General features: G+C 43.3%; 1 protein-coding gene across 1 annotated transcript in view; it reads left to right on the plus strand.

Moving 5' to 3' along the window:
• Positions 1-24,497, plus strand: part of MAN1B1 (mannosidase alpha class 1B member 1) — a 31,344-nt gene that overhangs the window by 2,261 nt on the left and 4,586 nt on the right. The window contains exons 2-12 of the mRNA XM_037879953.2: positions 371-479; positions 1,567-1,694; positions 3,133-3,293; positions 5,832-5,941; positions 8,543-8,728; positions 12,286-12,434; positions 13,083-13,271; positions 15,883-16,073; positions 18,705-18,825; positions 21,469-21,666; positions 22,725-22,856. Coding sequence (XP_037735881.1) covers positions 371-479; positions 1,567-1,694; positions 3,133-3,293; positions 5,832-5,941; positions 8,543-8,728; positions 12,286-12,434; positions 13,083-13,271; positions 15,883-16,073; positions 18,705-18,825; positions 21,469-21,666; positions 22,725-22,856 — 1,674 coding nt within the window. The remainder of the gene's footprint in view (positions 1-370; positions 480-1,566; positions 1,695-3,132; positions 3,294-5,831; positions 5,942-8,542; positions 8,729-12,285; positions 12,435-13,082; positions 13,272-15,882; positions 16,074-18,704; positions 18,826-21,468; positions 21,667-22,724; positions 22,857-24,497) is intronic.

A 24,497-nucleotide genomic window follows, 5' to 3' on the forward strand; every position in this document is an offset into this window, starting at 1 on the left:
TCCGGGCAGATGCATAGATCAGCCAGTGAAAGGTTGCTGTAAAAATCTTTGTACTGTAGTTGATGTTCTGTCCAGGATATTTATCACAGTGCAGTTTCTCTAGGCTCTACAGACTCTGCCAGTGACTGGCCCTGATTTGTTCTCAGACCCAGCCTACCATATGCTAGCATGCTACGTTGCTACTTTCCATATCATGACAAAGTAACTGATCGATTTTCAAAATAGGAAACAGTGTAAAACCTACACATAATCAATTTCATATTTCTTACTCTGAAAAAACTTCCATGGGTTGGTTGGTTTGACAGCAATGGGCTGGCTTTCTACTTGTCATGCTAAAGAGTCTTCCTCTTATTTATTTTCTTTCTCAAAGAAATGGAAGCAGCTTTCTCGACTACAGCGGAGTGTAATTCTCTTCCTGTTTGCCTTCTTGGCAGTCTGTGGAGTCATTTCATACACAAACATGGGGGAACAGTGGAAAAGTACGTCTTCCATACAGTTTAAGGTTGCCCTAATAAATGTCATAAATGGTTTAAAGATTGCATGTTCTTAGTTTTTGTAATTACATTTTTGCAAGATGTGCTCAATGTCTGCCAGAAAAAAATATTTTATTCAGAAGTTTAGTTAATGTTACATACATTTTATTGCAAATGTTCAAGTAGAAATTACTCTATCCATCCCTTTTTTAAAAAATTTGAACAACAGTTCTTTTTGGTTCTTTATCCTGAATATCTGAAGTGACATATTTTGTTTTGGCTAATAGTGAGTTTAGAGGATGCAAACATCCTTAGTACTTAGTTTAAAAAATAAATAAAACAGCCCAAACCTAAAGATTTAGACCAGTGGTCCTTAACCTGGGGTGCACGCAACCCCTGGGGGTGCGAGACAGGCCAGATTTTTTTAGAAGGTACATCATCGAAAACACAAATTAAGCACAGGCACATAAGTACAACTACTTTGTTTCATCAAACCTATGTATTTATTAACATTATACATTTTTTAACGATTGCTGTAATATACAAACAAAAAAAATATATCTAGGTTTAAAGAACTGACCTACTTCAACGATTTTTGATAAGGGGTGCGAGAACATATTTTGAGAACCAAAGGGGTGCAGGCTGCAGTAAAGGTTAAGAACCACTGACCTAGAGGATAAGAAAAACAATTCTCTCTCCATTGTGATTATGCAGAAGGGTTGAACTCTTTTTAAGCACTTTACGGAAAGAGGTCCAAGTTTGCCTTCAACACTGTCTTCTTTCCGCATTGAAAAGTTGTTGTTTTTGTTTGTAAAAAAATCAACAAAAAAACCCCAAATCTATTATTATGGAGGCTTGTAATTTAACACTTTCAGTTAGACATGCAAGATCTGTAGCTTTTTTCCCCCTGCCCCCCCCCCCCCAAAAAAAAAGAAAAAAAAAAAAGGTATCACTTGCATATAAAATACAGGTGACTACTTTTGTGCTTGTCTACATTTGGTGTGGGGAGAGTTAGTTTTCCAGTTAGCATCTAAACTGTTAATTCCTTATGCCAGGTAGTTTGATGTGTACTGAATGTATTTTATCCATATAGGTCTAACGAACAAATCATCAGAAGATCAGAAGACAGAACCAGAAATCCCTGGATTGAAACCAGCAAATCCAGCTGTTTTACCAGAACCACAGAAAGCAGATGCTAACTACCCAGAGCTTTCACTTCAGGTATTGCAAGGAAAAATGTTCTTCTTAACCCTAGCGTTTGTGAGAGCTGCAAATAGCATTTAATTCCAACAGCCGTAATGGAAAAAGAAACGAAGGCCTGTTATAAGAATTAATTTCCTATAGGTAGAGAACTCAACTCTCAAGAAAGGCTTTGGTTCCAGTGTAGTATTTCTGGCTTTTGTATGTATCCATAGACTTAAAGAGAAGAGAATTGCTCTGATTTCTGAGAACTCGCTTCTTAGCTCAGTCTGAAGGAGCTAGTCAGCTATCTAATAGGACCACTAATACTCAATGAAAGCATTTTGGGAGGTGGGGGTAAGATATTTCTGGAATTCTCAGTTGACATCATGTGGGCTTTATTTAATAGTGAACTTGTGTTCAGTATGTTTCCTAAACCACTGGTGTGCTTGTCAGTGCTGATACTTCAGGCTTTTGTGACCTGGTATTCTAGGCTCCATCTTACTATCTTGAGGAATCTGCTTGTGCTTGGCCTAGGCCCAGGCATACCCACCACTGCCTGCCTCTCATTCAGCAATATGTGCTCTGACCTGCTGTGGAGCTCTCCAAACCTCAGTGCTGGAAATTTGAGCAGCCCCCAGGCTCTGTGGCTGGCTAGAGTGTGCACAGTTGAATATGAAGCAGGGGATAGTCAACATCTCTGGTAAACTGCAACAGCTTCCCAGAAGAGGTGGAAATAATAATAAATCTAGTAGCTCTCTAACTCTGAGATCCTCTGCAGGTGTGTGAAAGTTATTTATTTTATGGATACACTCCTAACGAGTCATACAAACTGTCTGGTTTCTAATAAATTCATTGGGGGAGTAATAGGAAAAAGGAGCTTTGTTTAAAGTGTGCATGTGTGAGTGTTTGTGTCTCCACACACATTCTCCTGTTCACACAATTAGTTCAGGGAATTTAGGATTCTTTGTTTTAAATGAAAATGATCTCTCATGTGGTGCTTTCTTCTAATTTGTATAATGTGCATCTATTACGAAAAATAATTCCTGATATTGGATCACTTCTGCATGTGTAAGCTCTTAGTAACACATCTCTTTGTTATAACTAGTATCAATTATTGCACCTAGTTATATATATGTGTATAATAAGTTCACATTTTTGACAGTGCTCTGTGTTATGTATATACCTGGTAATGATACAGGTAGCCTAATATCTTCACCGATAACTGTTACCCAAGGAGCTATGTACAGTTTTACCAGAGGTAAAAAATTCAAACATGATTTCCCTCCTCCTCCGCCTGTCTGGTTGAGATAAAAGGTTGCATGCTGTGACCTGTAGTCCCCTGCACTACATCTCTATATTAAAAATGAGGGTGTTCTCAGATTGCATTGTACAACTCTGGGATGCTTTGGGACTGGGTATTGGCCACCCATGCAGTAGATCATATGCATCTTGATTTACTTTTGCCTTTTTTTCTTAGAAACACTCAAAGCTGCTTCACGTCCGACGTGGTCCGCCTAATCTGCAGATCAGACCGCCACGGAGAGATGCAAGAATAAAGGCCCAAGATGTTGCTGGCAAGACTGAGGAAGAACCTGGCCAGGCTGATAAAGAAGAGAAAACAGAAAAGTCCATTATTAGGTAGGTAGAAATATTTCCAACAAGTTACAATTTGCTGGAGCAGTCTTCTAGTTTTATTTTTATTCTCTCAGAATCTATTGGGAATAAGATGAATGTACAAATTTGTGAGGGCTTTTCATTGTCTGCCTAGAACGTTATTTTACTTATATGCTCCACTCAGGATTTCAGGCCCTATTAAACTAAGCACTGTACCAATGCACAGGTAGACGCAGCCCTTGCCCTGAAGAATTTGCAGTCTGTAGGATTATTTCACTCTATCAATTTGTTCTGTGTTAGATGCTAATACAATAGCACAATCGTCATTATCTTAGTCCTGATGTACATTTGCAAATTGTATGGGTATAACTGTCTGTCGGGGTGTGTGTGTTTTTCGGTTTTTTTTAATCAGTGTAATTATGCATACTAACCTGTAGTATGGATGCACTTATACCAATATAAAGGTGCCTTATATTGGAATAGCTTATTCCCCTATCCATATGGGAATAGCTGTATTTATATAAAGCACCTTCATACTGATGTAACTGCATCCACGCTAAGGAGGCTGTACTACTTTAACCATATTAACCAGTATTGTGAAAGCATTACAACTTTCTGGTGTATTAATCATGGTGTTCACTTAATTTGGGAATAAGCAATAGCGTTTGACTTCGTTATTCAATATAGAAAGAATAGTAAAAGTTGACCACAGATACCTATGGTATGTTTACACTAGATATAATTTCCTAAAATTTTTCTCACCCTTGCTGCCACTGGTGCAGCTCAGTTGGTGCGGGCAGTGGCACCTAGTCAGCACTAGTGTTCTAGCCATCGTATCATCGAAACCCTCGCACAGTGGTTGTAGAATCTTATCTACCCAAGCCCTCCCACCATTGCTACCACTGGTAGAGCGGCACTATTGGCAGCAATGATGGTAAATCTAGGAAAACAACTTCGGTGTAGGTCTGTAGTATGTTAGTAACAAAGTCAGTATTAATGCAGTAGTAGTAACTGGATCTATAAGGTCTATCTTTTTTTAACATACAAGCTTTGTGAGTTCTATAAACCATGCTTCTCTGGGGGTAGCTAAAGTTCATGTTGAAATTCAGTTAACGTACAGATACATAAAAGGATGTAGTTAAAACTGTTAACCCTCAATGTGAACCTTTCTTGACTTTGGTCCTATTTAAAAGGTTTTACCTTCAGGAGTCTGTCTATGTAATTCTTTTCCAAACTGATTTATGATGCCACTTTGTTGAGGAAACCATGTAACAAAACAAGCACTTTACATTACTGCTATCCTGTGTCAGGGCCGCCCAGAGGATTTAGGGGGCCAGGGATCCTTCCGCTCCGGGTCTTCGGGGCACTTCGCCGAAGACATGGAGCGGAAGGACCCCGACGCCGAATTGCCGCCGAAGACCCAGAGCGGAAGAAACGGCGGCGGGTCCTTCACTCCGGGTGCGTTCAGCGGCACTGAAGGACGTGCCCCTGAAAATTCTCTGGGGGGCCCGGGGCAAATTGCCCCACTTGACCCCCCCCTCCCCCCCCCCCCCCGGGCAGCCCTGTCCTGTGTTCACAGTTGAATTGGTAATGCTCATTTGCATGAGACTGTTTTAATCAATTGGAAGTGATTCATGCAATAATTTCAAACCTGGAAGTCAACACCTGTAATATTTTCAAATGCAATGATCTTTCACACATTTTGAGTTTGTACATTTCTGATTCCTTTAGGAAATTCCATTACAGCAGCAATTGTTTCATGGAATCCTAAAAGCCTTCATATTTCTTAATTCAGTTCAATAAAAGGTTCATTACCATTTGCCTGGAAGAAATCACTGACTTCAAATCAATATTAATGAGCCAATAAGTGATCTTTTCCTATTTTGTGCCATGATCAAAATCTCATTTAGTTCCCTAAAATACGAGGAGTCTGGTGGCACCTTAGAGACTAACAGATTTATTTGGGCATAAGCTTTCGTGGGTAAAAAAAACCAAAAAAACCCACTTCTTCAGATGCATGGAGTGAAAATTACAGATGGAGGCTTAAATATACTGATGCATGAAGAGAAGGGAGTTATTTTACAAGTGGAGAACCAGTGTTAACAAGGCCAATTCAGTCAGGGTGGATGTGGTCCACTTGACACCTCCTCATCAATTACTGGGAGTGGACCACATCCACCCTGACTGAATTGGCCTTGTTAACACTGGTTCTCCACTTGTAAAATAACTCCCTTCTCTTCATGCATCAGTATATTTATGCCTGCATCTGTAATTTTCACTCCATGCATCTGAAGAAGTGGGTTTTTTGAGGTTTTTTTTGTTTACCCACGAAAGCTTATGCCCTAATAAATGTGCTAGTCTTTAAGGTGCCACCAGACTCCTCCTTGTTTTTGTGGATACAGATTAACACGGCTACCCGTCTGATATTTAGTTCCCTGTTTATCAGTCTGTTGTGAAAATATGAAATGAACAATGTTTGACAGTAGAGATAAGGATAATTATTTTAACTCTTGTCTCTATTTTAATCTAGTTAAATATTATTGAAATACCTTGTACTTGCAGTTGGAGAGGAGCAGTGATAGAACCTGACCAAATCACTGAATCTCCTTCCAGTAAAATAAAGGAACCAGAAAAACCATCATCTGTGGAAGTGGAAGATCAGAAAGAGCCAGGTAATGGGCTACAGACCATCACCTTTCTCATTATTGACCATGAGATTTAGATGTTTATATCTCCCTATTCAGATTCATGGTCAAAGTTATGCCATCCCTTAAATCTGCTATTCTTAGCTGAGATAGAGTTGCTTCCTGTGGGAAGGGGAAGAACTGACTGAAAAGAGATTATGCATTGTTCATCTAGAACATCTAAGTCCTGCAGCATACTTGATCTGCTGTGACAAAACAGGTGCATGTTTTTTCAAGGTTTCTGGTGATTCACAAATAATGCTGAGAACTGAGAATATGAAAATACTGATGCACGAATATTGCATTAGCTGTACTAGTTGTTACCACGGCACAGTCTCATACATGGCTGTAATTGCCAGATCATGTATCAATAGACTGCGTGCTCTACTTGCTGCCACTGTGCAGCTCACCTCTGCCTGCTTGCCACTCCCAAACGAAGTGCGGTTTTTTTGCTTCTGATATATATTGGGCGCGTGCATCTGTACCCTAACCTTGTCCTGGATATTGCATGCAAACATTGAATCTTCCATTTCATTACCAAAAACAAACCACAATAAACCATAAGCCCCAGAGTGATTTATTAAATTGAGTATATTTAAACTATACTTACTTATCCTTAAGGAAAGTGCTGTCTTTATTTCTGCAGCAACAATACCTCCTATAAAAAGAAAAGGAGGACTTGTGGCACCTTAGAGACTAACCAATTTATTTGCGCATAAGCTTTCGTGAGCTACAGCTCACTTCATCGGATGCATACAGTATGCATCTGATGAAGTGAGCTGTAGCTCACGAAAGCTTATGCTCAGATAAATTGGTTAGTCTCTAAGGTGCCACAAGTCCTCCTTTTCTTTTTGCGAATACAGACTAACACGGCTGTTACTCTAATACCTCCTATGTAAGTGGACAGCAGTGGAAACAGGATGGCCCTACACTAGGGAATGTTTTTGAGAGGCTCCTGGTTATTGGCTTCTCCTTTGCCTTGCCAGAATATGACAACGTTATGTTGGGGAGTACTATAGGCACCTGCCCTCAACCACCTTCCCTGCTCTGCAAAATGTACATTCCTCTCGCTTGGTCCCTCCCATATAAATGACAGGTTTCAGAGTAACAGCCGTGTTAGTCTGTATTCGCAAAAAGAAAAGGAGTACTTGTGGCACCTTAGAGACTAACCAATTTATTTGAGCATAAGCTTTCGTGAGCTACAGCTCACTTCATCGGATGCATACTGTGGAAAATACAGAAGAATTTTCCACAGTATGCATCCGATGAAGTGAGCTGTAGCTCACGAAAGCTTAAGCTCAGATAAATTGGTTAGTCTCTAAGGTGCCACAAGTACTCCTTTTCTTTTTCCCATATAAATATATCTTACTACCATTTTTTTCCTGGTTTCCCTGTATGTGCATGCCTTCATGCACAACCTTCCTCCCCTTGTTTAAATGGACATTTGCTCCTACCTTTGACCTCTCTTGCCTTTTTTCTCCCTCCCTGAAATTGAGAAATAGGGGTGGCACTGAAAATAGGCAGCATGGCCTGATTTTCTCTCTGCTCCACCTCCCAAAAGGAGAAGTTCCCTCCCCTTGGGAAAAATAGCTGTTTAGAGAGATGGCTTAAAAAGGACAACTTTTTCTCAGCAGTGGTTTGCTGGTCCCTTGGAGACTGGTCAGGGGGAAGGAAGTGACTTCCTCCATTAGTTCATCACACACTGCTTTTGAGGATTACCAGGAATAGGCAGCTGACTCTTCAGTTGCTCTCCCAGTGCAGCAAAGAATCTGGGAATCTGCTCTCTGATGAGCTAGTGGGAGAGAGTTCTTGTTTGTTGCAAAACCTAGGCTTTATTTGTAATAGCATGCAGTGCATTGGCATCCTGATGTCTAAGTGCCCTTAATATAGGTAGGACTAGTAGCAACACTTATTATTAAGGTTGTCAGACACTCCCATAATAAGACCTTTTCTTCAGTTGCTCATAACTTTTTGCCAGACTTTAACCACTTGGGCTGAAATTTTTCATGCTGGCTGTCTGCCTCAGGCTGAATTGTGTTTGGAAAATTTCAGCCAAAACTGTTCAGCCATTTTTGAGATCAAGGCTAGGGAAAATAAGTTGTTTTGCTGATAAATTCTGGTGGTCTTTTCTTTGAAAAGCTCTAGCACCCCATGTTTTGGAGCAGGGACTTGAAATTTGGGAGTAGAGGAAAGAGATAGGGATCTGAATTAAGTTTGTACAGGCAACCTTAATTCTGGGATATCTTAAGTTAAAAATGCTTGACTTGGCAACCTTAATAACGTTCTTTTATCATTAACATAGCTTTTTGTGTGTATTTCTCTAAATATTGTTTTTGGAGTTCAATGTTAATGAGATTTCCATTGCTGCCTCACTAAATCATTGGTTAAAAATATTGACCGATTACTGCAGGTTGGAAAGACCCTATTAAAAAGGAATAACTTGAGGTAACTGAAGCTAGTGTAATGTAATCTTTAGTTGCAGAGATGAGGGCTCTTGATTTTGGGTAGGGTTTATGGAGAAAAGTCTCATGTGGCTGCATAACTCTGAGCTTCAGCATTCTTCACCAAGGTGTTGATTTCCATTCACAGTGCCCGTAAATGAACGTCAGATGGCTGTGATAGAAGCATTCCACCATGCATGGAAAGGTTATAAAGAGTTTGCCTGGGGACATGATGAACTGAAACCTTTGTCCAAATCCTACAGCGAGTGGTTTGGACTCGGTCTTACGTTAATTGATGCTTTGGATACCATGTGGATTTTAGGCTTAAAAGAAGGTAATTTTCTTTTCTCTTCCTATGTTTCTCCCACCTCAGTATTTTTTTGGTTCCAACAGTTGCCACTAAGGCCAACTCTTCATTTTATGCTTGGTGTCTGAGAGGCAGAATGTTTTATTCCAGTAGCTTTTGGGGATTCTCTGTATCTATTGAACTAATATGTTCAGAGCTCCTTAAGAGAGGCAATTGTTTACACTTTGGCTGAGCAAATTTCATTTTGTCCATAGGGAAAATCCAAAAACTTACTGTTAAGGGACACACTTCTTTGTTTTTAAGGTGTTCCTTCCAACTGCATCCTGTAGGTAAAAGCATTTGTGGAATAATTTTGGTGGCTGTATCTATTGATGAATTGGCATTCCTGCTAGAAATTGGGGACTGGATTATTAGGTCTGCCTGTTGTTGTTGTTTCCGTACTAAAACAACCAGTGCCCCAGGGGGTGCCATGGTTACTAAGATGCTGGAGGGGCCTTTCTAAGTGCCAGTCTTGCAAAGTCAGTCTGGGATCTCTTAGCTTGTGTATGATCACTGTTACTAAAGATATTCTACATATGAAATTTAGTCAGTAATTCTGTATGTAAACCAGAAAATAATTCAGTGTTCTGTTGGATTTGCAATGCTTAAAGGAATAAAGCTAATAACTTAATTGTTTTTACTATAAGTATATAAGACACAGAATCCACAAAAAAAGCAAGGAGTCCGGTGGCACCTTAAAGACTAACAGATTTATTTGGGCATAAGCTTTTGTGGGCTAGAACCCACTTCATTGGATGCATGGAGAATCCACACAGATCTGTTGATTAAGGCAGTGGTTTTCAAACTGCAGGTCGCGACCCAGTGCTGGGTCGCAGAATATAAGGCACTGGGTTGCGGCGGCTCTGGTCAGCACTGCCGACCGGGCCATTAAAAGTCCTATCGGATGTGCTGCTCAGCTAAGGCAGGCTAGTCCCTACCTGTTCTGACACCGCACTGCACCCTGGAAGCAGCCAGCATCAGGTCTAGCTCCTAGGCAGGGGTGCCACGGGGCTCCGCGCGCTGCCTCCGCTCCAAGCACCGGCTTCCCGGCCAATGGGAGCTGGGAGTGTCTGTTGGCAAGAGCGACGCAGAGCCGCTTGCGCACCTCCGCCTAGGAGCAGGGCCTGCTGCTGGCCGCTTCCGGGGCGCAGCGCAGTCCACGGTGCCAGGACAGACAGGAAGCCTGCCTTAGCACCCCCGCTGACTGGGAGCCACCTGAGGTAAACCTGCGCCCCTGTCCTCAGCCCTGAGCCTCCCCAAACCTGGAGCCCCTTCCTGCACCCCAAACCGCTCATACCTTGCCCCACCCCAGAGCCTGCACCCCCAGCCCAACCCTGACCCCCTCCCGCAACACTGCCCCAGCCCAGAGCCCTCTCCCACACCCTGAACCCCTCATTCCCGGCTCCACCCCGTAGCTTTCACCCCCACACCCCAACCCTCTGCCCCAGCCCTGAGCCCCTCCCACATCCCAAACTCCTCATCCCCAACTCCGTTGGGTTGCGGGCATCAACATTTTTCTTCAACTGGGTCACTAGAAAAAAAGTTTGAAAACCACTGGATTAAGGATTTTATTCACTTTTCTGACTTTAACCACATTTTAATGCTGATATGCAAGCCACGTTTTTACTTGCATAATTACCTATTGTCTAGCAAAATTCCCTCCTAAATTCAATAGGCTACAGTACTCATCACTTCCTGTCCCAAACTGTTGTATACTTTTTCTGTTCACTGTATGGCAGGTATCCTAATTCACTCCAGAAGTGTCTGTGTTTTGGTACTGGGTTTTAAAACCTCAATTTGATTTTTTGTTTTTAAGCTACTGCCTTACATGACTACAGAAAAAAAAATCACTTATTCGGGACATGTAAGTTAAACAAGGAAACTACAAAGCAGTATTTACAAATACCTGAAAATGTCTCCATTGATGTGCTTTGACAGCTGTGGAATCTGTGGAGACAGCCACCTTTATAATAATTCCACAACAAACACAGTTTGATATGTATCAAGACTGGAAGATCAGATGTGCAGCTAACGGCACAAGAAACTGCAGGAGTCTTCCATGGTTCTATATTTTCCTTACTTGTTTGATTTAATACGTACATTTATGTACAATTTGAAATCAAACAAAAAACCCACTGTGGAAACATCTCATTTGTGTCTCTCACTGCATGTCTGAGTTCTCTCTCGGTGTTTCATCAGGTTGACAGTGTGACTGCTTTCTTATAAAATATTTAAATATGATCTGCAGAGAGCTTTTAAAATTATTTGTGATTTAGACATGTTTAAAATGAACATCTGTTTGGAAACTTTTATATACTATTGCAATTCTCCTTTAAGTGATTGCTTCATAGTCTGTAAAGCTCTTTGGGATTCTTCAGGATAAAAAAACCTCTATAAATGAAAGTTGTGTTAGAGTGTGCAGATCTTTCTCTCATGAGTCTGTGAATATTAAAAACTGCTTCTGTAAGAAAAGTCTGGATTTCTCTATTGCACTACCTATTGCTAGACAGTGATAACAAAGCTGACAGCACAATTTACTGAAATGGAATGTGGAAAACCTATTTTGTCATCCTTTTTTAAGGCCTGTATAAAAGAATGTATTTGTAAACTGATTTTCTCACAAGGGAGACGGATCTGTGGGAGATAGATCTTGGTGAGCTATCCTAGTGATAGTTTAACATCCTAAGAAGCCTCAGTGGAAGGGTGTTAGTTTCTAACCTTTGCATTCTGTCTTCAGATAATTGGCAACATTTTAAAGAAGCAACTTTGTTTTCCCTAGTACAAGTTCCTGGTAGTCATAGATGCCTGGTGTCCTGAATACCAAGAGAGCTTGTGCTTAAAACATTAGCATGGGACTCAACAGACTTCGGTTCAATTCCCAGCTCTGCCACAAACTTCCTGTGTGACCACGGGCTTGTCACTTAATCCCTCCTTATCTCAGCACCCAATCTGAAAAATGGGAAATATTTCCTAGTTCATAAGGCTGTTGTGAGGATAGTCATTAATGATGGTGAAGTAATGCAAGATCATATATATACATAAATAGTATGTTGGGAAGCTGACAGGCAGTAGCTTTGATTTAAGTAGCCTTAACTAAAATCTAAAAAGTCTTATGGTGAAAGTGTGACTGATTGTATGGCCAGTAAAGTAGGTGGTAATAGACTGCAGGCTTATATTGAGAGAGGTGGGTTATTGGGATACCAGGATAATTCCCGTTTGCGTTATTTTAATAAAGAAGGAATGTGCTTTTACAAGACCTGCTAAACGTGTAATTTCTCTGCCAAGTACTTGTCTCCTTGCATATCCCCACATTGTTGTATTGCATAGGAATTAAACTGATGCGAGGTCTAACTTCTCCCGGTGTGTATTCTTCAGTGTATTTGTAACCTCTTCAGCTTGCCCCTTAAAAATACAGGTTCCTTTTGATAGACTGAATAACAATCAAGGCAGTATGGCATACTAACTCTTTTAATCTGGTCATTTGAGTGTGCTATTATAATTACAGTGTGTTTCCTCCAACCGTTGTTCCCTTTTGTGCCTTGCAGAGTTTGAAGAAGCAAAGAAATGGGTGGCAACTGACTTACAGCTTGATAAGAATGTGGATGTGAACCTCTTTGAGAGCACCATTCGTATTCTGGGGGGTTTGCTGAGCACCTACCACTTATCTGGAGATAGCCTCTTCCTAGAAAAAGCTGTAAGTGATTGAGTCTCACAGTCCCAAATAGAATGTGTGTCTTGTGTTGCGTAAAGTGGCAGAAAGGTTCATCAGAAGGTAAATTCTGCCACGCTTTTCCTCTCTATTTCACCATTACTGCCCTAGGCTTCTTGAATGTTTTCCTCATCTTCGCTTTCCTGGTGTCATCAGAGCTCTCATACCTTAGGGTTCCATTTTAATTAGAATTTCCCTTAATTCTTAATGTAAAGACTAAGATGATACATTTAAGGATCTTTATTGTATTTTTCCCCAGTTAATTTTTTTTATGGGAAGAAAGTCCTAGTCAATGAATGGAGTGGTTACTCACAGGTTCCCTGTCTTGGGAAATACAGTGGTATTCTCCTGCCCCTCCCAAGTGCTGGGACAAGGCCCTGTGCTTGCATTAAGGATTATCCATAATCTCAGATTGAAACCCTGTGGGGATGTGCAAAATGAATTGTCGTGTACAGCAATGGGAACTAGGCAGAAGCTATATGCCAATTACTGTGAAGTAGTGATTCTTCTTAATATTTGCCTTTGTTCCTCATAGACGGGCTAAAACTAAGCTGCAGTTCTTTTTCCTCTTTTGTTTGATTGCTGAGAGAAATAATAAAGAATTTTTGTGCCATGTTTTTGGGTTCTCTTTAGAAAGACATTGGGAGCAGGCTCATGCCAGCATTCAACACACCATCCAAGATACCGTACTCAGATGTAAACATTGGCCGAGGCACTGCCCACCCACCTCGTTGGACGTCTGACAGCACCGTGGCAGAGGTGACCAGTATTCAACTGGAGTTTAGGGAGCTCTCTCGTCTCACTGGAGATGAGAAATTCCAGGTATGGGATAACCAGTTGTCATCTTTGCTGCCTCTCAGCCTTCACCCCATTATTGGTGAGGCTCACTTAGATTACCTGTACTCTTTTTTCTCCTTCCATTCTTCTAACAGAGATCAAAAATATTTCTCACTGTGACAGCTGGAGCAGATTTCATTGGTTGATGAAAGTAAATGCCATTACATTGCTGATCCACCTCCTACCAAACACCATCTCTAAAACATCTTATCTGGAGCAATTTTATGCCTAATCATGTCATACACATCGCTGTTTCTGAGTAGTTGCTCCACCTTTCAGTTTACTTTCACCTTTTAATCTCACAGCTAAAGAGAATTAAATGACCTATCCAAAGCGAAGCAGCTGGAGGGGAAGAGTCCATTACTTTTCCAGTTATTTTCTTTAAGTAAATACCACAAAGCTCATAGTAGAGGTGAATAATTGCTCCTTTCATCAGAAGGAACTTACAAGAAAAATCTTTGTTTTTGATATGCTTGTGGTATCTTTTGTGTTTGTCTGTCTGAGACTAGATTACCTATAACTGGCTTTTCAAAACACCAGGCTAAAGATCAGGGGTGGGCAAACTTTTTTTGCCCGAGGGCCACGTTGAGGTTGTGAAATTGTATGCAGGGCTGGGTAGGGAAGGCTGTGCCTCCCCAAACAGCCTGCTGCCTGTCCGCCCCCTACCACTTCCCACCCCCTGACTGCCCCGACCAGAACCCCCGACCCATGCAACCCCTCCTTCTCCTTGTCCCCTGACTGCCCCCTCCCGGGACCCCCCGCCTCTAACTGCCCCCTTGGGAGCCCACCCCCCCCATCCAATCCCCCCTGTCCCCTGACTGCCTCGACCTCTATCCACACTCTCACTCCCTGAAAGGCCCCCTGGGACTCCCATGCCTATCCAACCCCCCCCCCCGCCCCCCGACCACCACCCCCAGAACCTCCGCCCCATCCAACTGCCCCCTGTCCCCGGACTGCCCCCCGGAACCTCCTGCCCCTTATCCAACTCCCAGCTCCCCACCCCCTTACCATGCTGCTCAGAGCAGCAGGAGCGTGCAGCCCCACTGCCCGGCCAGAGCCGGCCACGCCGCTGTGCTGCCTGGCAGGAGTGGCGGGCCAGAGTGCTGGTGGCGCGGCAATCTGAGGCTGTGGGGAAGGGGGGACAGTGGGGGAGGGGCCAGGGGCTCAAGGGCTGGGCAGGACAGTCCCGCGCCGGCCATAGTTTGCCCACCTGTGCTATAGATAAACTATATAGAGCTGTCCTCTTCGTATTTAAATTCTGTAGGAGGTGCTTAGATATCCCTACATTAATGCTAGTGTTGAAAATAACAGAACTCCCTTCCTAAGCTGCAGAGTGCTTATCAGCTGACTCAAATTCCAGCTGTGGGCATGGTGTGAAGGTTGTATCTAGGAGAAAATAAGCCCAAGTGCTAACCATTTCAAAGGCAGTGGGAGGTGTATTCTTTTTGTTTGGAGGTGATTTTGTATAGTGCCCCAAATCAATTTATACATCAGGCCCTACTTCATTCCCAATATTGTGGATCCCACAAAAGTAGGTTTCCATTGCAATTTTGATTTTTTTTAATTAGCTTACTTTGCACAATCCACAATTTTGCATCCGTTTTGAGTATGCAATTAGTATTGCACTAACATTCAATGCCTGTAAAATGTAAAAAGCTAAAGTGACTGGACTCGATTTCTATAGCTGATGTGTTAAGACTTTTAGTCTTTTGAATTGTTTATTGTAGCAGTCGCTTTTTTTTTAAATGACTTTAAGATAGTTGCAGCAAAATATCTGGTTATCAAAAAAATTAGCAGGCATAACATAATACTTGAGTGTTTATATCATTCTTGCAAATTTTTCTTAAACACATAGGTCTATTCTGGCTTTTCCACATCGCTGCTGTTAATGAAGGTCCAATATAAGTTGGGGATTGGTCCTGCCTTGAGCAGGGGGTTGGACTAGATGACCTCCTGAGGTCCCTTCCAACCCTGATAGTCTATGATTATTACTTTTCTGCAATCTTTTTTTCCATGTCTTGTCCACAACTCTTCTGCAATTATTTGAAGACCATCCAACTATTCAAGTAGGGCCTTATTTATACAGTTATTTGCAGGAACTATAGCTGTACATTATGTATGTGCAGTGATCCTTAGCTATACTCATGTCATGAAAATCTCAGTAAAAAAAAAATTGGCATCATTACAACTTGAGTTGAGGTACAGTATTATTGAGAAATATTTCTGAGTTTCACTGATCTCCTCCAGAACAGACACTGTTGGAGGTGTTGCAGGCCACTTAACCTAACGTTAGTATTATCCTAATGTTCTGTCAGTTGGTGTTTGAATCTGACTTCTAAACTACTGAGGGATCTGGACTCACCACCATTGCTGATTCTAGCATTAGAGAGTTGTATTATTGAAAAGGAAAGCTGATAAAAAAATCTGCCCACCTCATATTTGCTGTAGTTTCTCTGAAGCCATAAGCAGCAACTGGATTGGAAAAGGGAAAAAATTCCACAACTGCTGACTGCTCCTAGCCATTTAAGTAACCTTGAGCTGTGTAGTTGCATTGTCTCATTCAGTGTGTATTTTTTCAATTTATTTTTTTCTGTAGAAAGCAGTAGATGCGGTGATGAAGCACGTACACTCTCTCTCAGGGAAGAATGATGGACTGGTGCCCATGTTCATAAACACCAACAGCGGGCAGTTCACTCACCTGGGTGTCTACACTTTGGGAGCCAGAGCTGACAGCTACTATGAGTATTTGCTCAAGCAATGGATCCAGGGTGGGAAGAAGGAAAATGAGTAAGTTCTCCCCACTTCCTGTGTCAGTTTAAGAATGATGTAAGCTATAAGATTTACTATCCTAGTTGCCAGTTTAGAAGGAAGAGTATCTTATGCAGACTCTGATGTGAGCGTACTTGTGAGTAGTTTAAAAAAACAAACAAAAACAAGCTGTGTCAGCGGACCTATTGGTAACCGCACAACAATGTGGGGGTCAGACTTCAACTTGCAACTCTGCTTCCCCCCTACACAGGGTGTTGAGGGTTGCGATTGTTACGGATGTGGGAGGGATTTAAATTGTTTGCAGCCGGTTCTGTTGTATAAATAAAATGTTGTTGCTCTGTAGGACACGCCACATTTATTCTGTCTCTCTGAAAGTGGCCAGGCATTTTGCAGGCTCTGTTAGAGAGGGATTAGTGAGGAACTTGCTGGAGGTCAGGTACCACATTCGTGATTATCCCCTTTCTAGTCCAGTTACAGGACTTAAATTTGAATCCGGTGCCTTGGATTCCAGTATGTTTCTCTTGTCTGGCTTGAATAACTGGGAAGCACCTTGTTTTGGGACGAGAGGGTTTGTGGGACTAGGGAGGTGCTATTGTGGGGGGGAAAAGGCGCTTTCTCTCTCTGTTGCACCCACCCTTGAATATTAACCTTACATAAGAACGGCTATACTGGGTCAGACCAAAGGTCCATCTAGCCCAGTATCCTGTCTTCTGCCAGTGGCCAGTGCCAGGTGACCCAGAGGAAATGAACAGAACAGGTAATCATCAAGTGATCCATCCCCTGTCACCCATTCCCAGCTTCTGGCAAACAGAGGCTAGGGACACCTTGCCTCTAGAGGGTGTCCTGCAGATAAGGGTTGAGGAATATCTTTAGGGAAAACTTGCATGACTTCTGCCAGAGCTGTACCTGTTTGTATAGATGCAGAACTTCAGTTTCGATTGGTTCTGAATCCAGCACCTTTCACAGGCATTAAGATTCACAGAGCACTTTATTTCTTTTTAAAATTGTTTTAATTATCATGCTATTCTCAGAAATCTATATCTATATCTATATTTATATTTAAGTGTTTTTCTCCTGCACAGCCTTGAAAGAAGCCAAAGATGGTTAGCTATACTGCAGATACATGCTAGATCAGAGGTGGGCAAACTACAGCCCGCGGGAAGATCCTGCCCAGCCCCTGAGCTCCTGGCTGGGGAGGCTAGCCCCCAGCCCCTCCCCTGCTGTCCCCCCTCCCCTGGAGCCACGCTGATGTGCGGGCAGTGCGGCTTGCGCCCGCCCACCTCCCAGGCTTTCCAATAAGCCTGTCCTGCTGCTCTGAGCGGCCTGGTAAAGGGGGGGGGGGGTGGGGGGTGGAGGAGGGGCTTGGGATAAAGGGTAGGAGGTCCCGGGGGGCAGTCAGGGGATGGGGTGGTTGGATGGGGCGGAGGTTGGGGGGGGGGTCAGGAGACAGGGAGCGGGGGGCTTGGATAGGGGGTGGGGTCCTGGGGGGGCAGTTAGAGATGGGGGTCCCAGGAGGGGGCAGTCAGGGGACAATGAGTGTGTGGGGGGGGTTGATGGGTCAGGGGGCCTGTCAGGGGTGTGGATAGGGGTCGGGGCAGTCAGGGCACAGACAGGAGGGGGAGGTTGGATAGGGCAGGGGTCTCCAAACTTTTTAAATCGCGCACTCCCAGGGCCAGATCTGGGGAAGCAAAAAAAAAAGAGCGTGCCACCGAAGAGAGAGCGGGGAGAGCCGAGCGACCACGAGCGTGCCGCCGAAGAGGGAGCGGGGAGAGCCGAGCGTGCCGCCGGTGTGCTGCTGAAGAATCAAAGGTCCAGCGGCGCTTCTCCTGCCGTGCACCCCCACGGATGGTCTTGCGCACCCCCCTTTGGAGACCACTGGGATAGGGGGTGAGGTTCCGGGGGGCGGGGGACCCAGGAGGGGGTGGTTAGGGGACAGTGAGCAGGGGGGTTGGATGGGTCGGGAGTTCTGAGGGGGGCAGTCAGGGGGCGGGAAGTGGGAGGGGGCAGATAGGGGATGGGGGCCAGGCTGTTCACGGACACACAGCCTTCCCTACCCGGCGCTCCGTCCCGTTTCAAAAGTTTGCCCACCCCTGTGCTAGATGCATTTTGTATAATCATGGTTACTTGGATTTTTCTTAATGCTTTATATTTGACTAAATATCTTAAGTACTGCCTATTGAAATCAAATTGCAAGTTTCTACTCTACAAAAAGTGTGGCCTTTGAGATGCATGTACTATATCTAAAGCAGGAATCAGCAACCTTTGGCACGTGGCCCACCGGGGAAAGCCCCTGGCAGGCCGGGCCTGTTTGTTTACCTGCTGTGTCCGCAGGTTCGACTGATTGCAGCTCCCACTGGCTGCGGTTCGCTGTCCCAGGCCAATAGGGGTGGGAAGGGCGGCCAGCGCATCCCTCAGCCTGCGCCACTTCCCTCAGCCCCCATTGGCCTGGGACAGCGAACCATGGCCAGTGGGAGTTGCGATCGGCTGGACCTGCAGACGCAGCAGGTAAACAAACCGGCCCGGCCTGCCAGGGGCTTTCCTGGTGGGCTGTGTGCCAAAGGTTGCTGATCCCTGATCTAAAGTATGGTTGAATAAATCTACTTTAAAATGTGTATATTGGGGCCAACTGGGAATGGTTTTAATTCACAGACTGTTGGAAGATTACATGAGAGCTATGGAGGGGGTGAAAAAGCATCTACTTCGGACATCACAACCCAAGAAGCTTACTTTTGTGGGTGAACTTGCTCACGGCCATTTCAGTGCTAAGATGGTAAGCACTGTACCTGAATTTTTTCAGTGGCTCTTATGAACACTGTTGCATTCCCCCTGAGCTGTCTGCAGTTTCGTAGGGGAAAGATCTTGAGTGCGGTAGTTATAATAGCTCTTTGATCAAATGTGTATTCTCTGTGTGTGTGAAGCAAAGGTTTTGATAGTGGCTGCTGGAAGATCCAAAAAATGATAAAAATGGCAGGGACCCTTGCAATCTGCAGATGCCTCGTGCATTTAGATTACACTATGATAACCTGTGAAGGGTGGTGGTTTTGTTTGTTTTTCTGTCTGTTTGTTCTGTGGGCAGGTGCGATCTTAGTTTAAAAGAATGCTGGGTTCAGGTCACTAGTGACAATATTGAGTAGCTAGGTTACAGGTAACAGTCCCTGCTGTGGACAGAGGCCCTTTCTTAGGTTTTTATTTGCTGATCTGAATCTCCCTGTGAGTTTCCGCTTGTGCTTCTGCAGTAGTAAACACACTCAGTGCAATCATTTGTTACATCATTTCAGCATTGGGAACACTGAGATAGTGCCTATTTTGTATATTACTCACTTTTTCTACAATGCAAAAATACAAGGAAGAAAATGATCTAGTTAGTAGTTAAGGCATGAGTGTGGAAATCAGGGTGATTTGGAAGTTCTGGTATTGGCTCTGCCACAAACCTACTGTGTGACCTTGGGCAAATGCCACCTAAAAGGCAGGAAATAAGAGATGGAGTAAAATATTTGATGCAGGAATTACTGAGTGAAATTCTGTGGCTGTGTTATACCAGAAGTCAGATTAGATTATCGTAATGGACCCTTTTGGCTTTAAAATCTATGAATTTAACACTCCTTTTGAAAAGTATTCAGAGTGCTTTTGGTGTAAGACAGTATGTAAATGAAAGTGACAAATATTTATAAGTGACCAGTGCATTACTAATGTATGTGTAAATCTGCCCCCTCAACACTGCATGTATGAGTACATTTAATTCAGTCCCTGCAGGGCAGAGACTTTTACAGCATTTCATGTATCATCTCTGCTTGAAGGGTACGACTGGAACCTCACCATAACTGACTAGTTGAAAAGGTGTTAATGCTGTTACTTCAGTCTCTCTACACTGATATTACCATTAATATTGACCACTGCCTGTTGAATTGGACGGGGACCTTGAGAGCTTTGTACAGAGGTTCTCTATGAGCACTATGAGATTGGCAGGTGGTGGCAGTGGGTGTCTGATAACCCCTTTAGGATTTTGGAATGATAGAAATGAACAAAACTCCAGATGTAATCTGCAGTCCTGTTGTTCACAATATTAGTAGTGCATTAGCCTTACTGGAAGGGACTGTTAATCTTATTGTAAACTGAATTTCAGTGGAGGTGAGTCCTGAGAATTGTATGAGACATTGGTTCCCAACTTGTTTGTGTACTGATTGTGTTGACTGTTGAATTATTCATGTAACATTTCACAGTGTTCTCGGAAAGATAACCACGTGTAACTCAGTTGCTTGAGAGCGTTGCACAATCCTTGAGAGCGTTGCATCTACCAAAGTGCTATACTTCTGTTCCTTGAATAAATAACTGAATAATAAAGCTGTAGTGTGTAGAATTCATGAAGGGAAGATCCTTGTAACCCTTTTGCTCCTGCTGCTGCCTCTGTGCAGGAATAAAATCCAGTATTGTTCTGTGGAATGTTTGCTGTACCAAGGAGATGAGCCTGATATACCGAGGAACACTGAGGATGCCTGACTTAAAGTATCAGGTGTTTCTTACGCTCAAATGGATAATAACAAAAAAAATTAGAAGTTCTAGTGGTAGGAAGGATGTTCAGTTTTACCTCGTGCTCTGTTATATTCAGATTAAGATTATCATATCAGTTATTGCTCAGAATAATCCCCCAGACCCTGTTACCCTTGGTTTCTATGGCTAATTTCTATTTTGCCTTTTGTTTTACTTCAGTCTCTGCTTCAAAATATCAGAGCTCATGAAATTTGCTTTCTGTTCATAGGTTTTATCTTAACCCTCATCCTTCTCTTCCCTAACATTTTCTTTTGTCTACTTTTTGTGTTTGAGTAGTTTCACTTTTAAGCTGTCTGGACCATTTAAAATATTTAAAAGAATCTCTTTAAAGCACCATGAAAAGTTAGGGTGCTCTATAAATATTAGAGACGCTGTCAGCTTGAGGTTTTTTCAAATTTACACTTTCTGATAGAACCCTCTTGAAATCCTATGTCCCGAATTCTTTTAAAAGCTAATTTTATAAGGATTTTTTTGGTTCCCCTCTTGATTGATTTTTAAAGATCATTCAGTTTCTCCCTTGCTAATCAGCACTACAGGGTAACAAATAAACTGACTTTACACAAAGTGTTATGAAATGCACCAGGCTGGTAAACTGAACAAGATAAGAATTTTTTTCCACTAGCTTCTTTTGGTTTTAGTAATCTAAGGTGTTACAAGAATCAATAGTAGCTACAAAATCTTGTGACTTCGAGTTGACAGTGAGTCTCCTTTAGTAATGGCACCAGCCTCGTGTCATGTTACGTTTTTGCTTAACAAATAATTGTGGTCTTTAAGCACTCTATATCCTTATTGCACTGCTACAGGGTAAGTCAAAGTCTTGTTTGTTTTAATACTTCTCACAGCGAATGGTGCTTTTGTCCTGCAGGATCATCTAGTTTGCTTCTTGCCTGGGACGCTGGCTCTTGGAGCTCATAATGGGCTGACTGCTGATCACATGGAGCTGGCCAAAGCCCTCATAGAAACTTGTTACCAGATGTATGCTCAGGTAGAGACAGGCCTGAGCCCAGAGATTGTACACTTCAATCTCCATGCACAAAAGGACCGCAAGGATGTGGAGATCAAGGTAAATAACTTTACAAGTATCACTACAAATTGACATCTATGTATCTCTTGCTTTGGATAGCTCTGTGCACATATCACATTGTTTCTATGAAATTCCCAATAGAATGTCTACACTTGGGGAAGGATGTTCTTTGTTTTGATGGGTAAACTTCCTCTCTGTCTCTACTCACTCAAACACTCCCTAGGCTTGAAATTTTTGAATGATCTCTTAACATTCACAAGCTGACTTGCATATAATTATTTGAGGCATGTGTAGGTGGTGAAGGAGAATCGTACAAATGTAGGGTTGGAAGGGACCTCGAGAAGTCAAGTCCAGCCCCCTGCACTAAGGCAGGACCAAGTAAAACTAGACCATCCCTGACAGGTGTTTGTCCCATCTGTTCTTTAAAAGCTCCCATGATGGGGATTCCATAGCCTCCCTTGGAAACCTATTCCAGAGCTTAACTACCCTTATAGTTAAAAAATTTCTCCTACTATCTAGCCTAAATATCCCTTGCTGCAGATTAAGCCCGTTATTTCTTATCCTACGTTGAGTGGACATGGAGAGCAGTTGATCACAGGTCTCTTTATGACAGCCCTTAACGTATTTGAAGACAGCCATTACGTTCTGCCTCAGTCATCTTTTCTCAAGGCTAAACATGCCCAGTTTTTTTAACCTTTCCTCAGAGGTCACATTTTTTTAAACCTTTTATTGTTTTTGTTGCTCTACTCTGGACTCTCTCTCTCCCCTTCTTCAGTTTACCCACTCTTTCCTAAAGTGTGGTGCTGAGAACTGGACACAATACTCTAGCTGAGGCCTCACCAATGCTGAGTAGAGTGGGACAGTTACCTCCTGTCTCTTATATAAGACACTCCTTTTTTGCAACTGCATTACAATGCTGACTGATATTCAATATGTGATCCATTATAACTCCTGGATCCTTTTCAGCAATATTACTACCTACCCAGTTATTCTCCCATTTTGTAATAGTTACCAAAGAAGCTACAGGGTACACTCAAATTGCTCTCTGCTAATGTATCCTGCTCCCTGACTGAATTGTGATCTTTACTTTTTTGCAGCCTGCAGATAGGCACAACCTGCTGCGACCTGAAACTGTGGAAAGCCTGTTCTACCTGTACAGATTCACGGGGGATAAGAAATACCAAGACTGGGGCTGGGAGATCTTGCAGAACTTCAATAAATATACACGGGTAAGGCCAGCATGCTGAGCAGTAATGATCTCAGGAGTGTATCTAGGCAAAGTGTTCTGCGTATAGGGACTTTCAAAGTAAAGCTGAAATTGCTTATCTTCCAAGGATCATAAAAATATCTAATAGGTAAAACAAAGCATTAAGAGCTTGACAGAGTATTACAATATGTACTGTGCCTTGAAGCCTATGTACTTAGGCTTATGCATTTAGTACTTAGCACATTAAGGAAAAAGACTTTTCATCATATTGATAAAAGCTATGTATTAAGAGAATTATGAGGAGAGAAGACCTTCTAAATTGCTGGGATAGAATTGTCAGCGGGACAAAAATGCTGACCTATATCCAAACAAGTTTTGTTTTGTTTGTTTTCAAGTGGGTCTCAGCATTACCTTCAGCAATTTCAGATATAGTTTCTAAGGGGCTAGGATTTTCTAGTGCAAAATACCAATACAGAATACCTTCATGGTAACTCACTGACTCCAAAGCATCATTTGCTTTAATTGCCAAGATACATGAATAGATACCTGTGGGTATATAGCCATTGTCCATTAAATCAAGGGTTCTCAACCTTTTTCTTTCTGAGACCTCTCCCACCCAACATGCTATAAAACTCCAGGGCCCAATGGGGTGTGGGGAAAGTGGGGCTCTGGCCGCCAGGCATAGGCATATTTTAACTTCAATTTTTGGGGGGGGGGGGGGGGGGGCGGCTGCAGTGGGGTTCGGGCCAGCTCCACACAGAAGCGCCCAAGGATGGAGTGCTCCATCCACCCCCTTACTCACCTCAGCAGGCCACCCAGCCTGTCTGGGTTGCAGCCGGGGCGGGCGCACGGGGCTCAACCACAAATTACAACTCAAAGAGGGGTAGGGGGTTCAGCTCTAAAAGTTTGAAAACTGATCAGGGTGCAGGGAGAGGAGTAGCAAGAGGCTGTGTGCAGACGGGGGGTAGCTCAGAATGCAGGGAGAGGAGTAGCTAGGGGTTGTGTGCAGGCAGGGGGGTAGCTCAGGGTGCAGGGAGAGGAGTAGCTAGGGGCTGTGTGCGGGGAAGGCCCCCCTCCATGGTCGCTGCTCCCCGAGGGCTCTGCTGGCCCCAGAGCTGGGTCCCCCTTCTGAGGTGGCTCCTAGCCTCAACGAGGGCTGGGAGTTGAGGAGCAGCTGCAACCCCGGGCACCAGCAGTAGGAGATGGGGGAATGCTGTGGCTGTCCTCTCTATGGCACCAGCCAGATCAGTAGCTGCCCCACTCTGCTTGGCTCCAGCCTCTGACCTGGCCACGGGGCAGGGCTTCATGGAAGTTGAGGGAGAAGAAGTGGGTAAGGGGTGGAGCTGTCCTCGGGACTGCCCCACTCTGGGTAAGGAACTACAGTTTGTTTGTTTGCGGGGGGGGCAGAGCCTCTTGTGCTCCCCCATTCTGCCCCTGGGCTCGGGGCTTCAGCCCCACGGTGAGGTGTTGGGGTTCGGGGCTTTAGCTGTGGATCCCACAGCCCCATGGGGGCTGCAGACCCCCCTTTTAAAACCACTGTGTTAAATGATTAGATTGAATAACGGAGTTGTGATGTTGATGAAGAATGTGTTTCATAAATGGGATGTTACTCCCATATAATTATCTTTTAACAAAGATAATTGGATAAATGAATTTTAGTCCA

The sequence above is a fragment of the Chelonia mydas genome, chromosome 16 (genome assembly GCF_015237465.2).
Source record: "Chelonia mydas isolate rCheMyd1 chromosome 16, rCheMyd1.pri.v2, whole genome shotgun sequence".
Taxonomy (NCBI): domain Eukaryota; kingdom Metazoa; phylum Chordata; order Testudines; family Cheloniidae; genus Chelonia; species Chelonia mydas.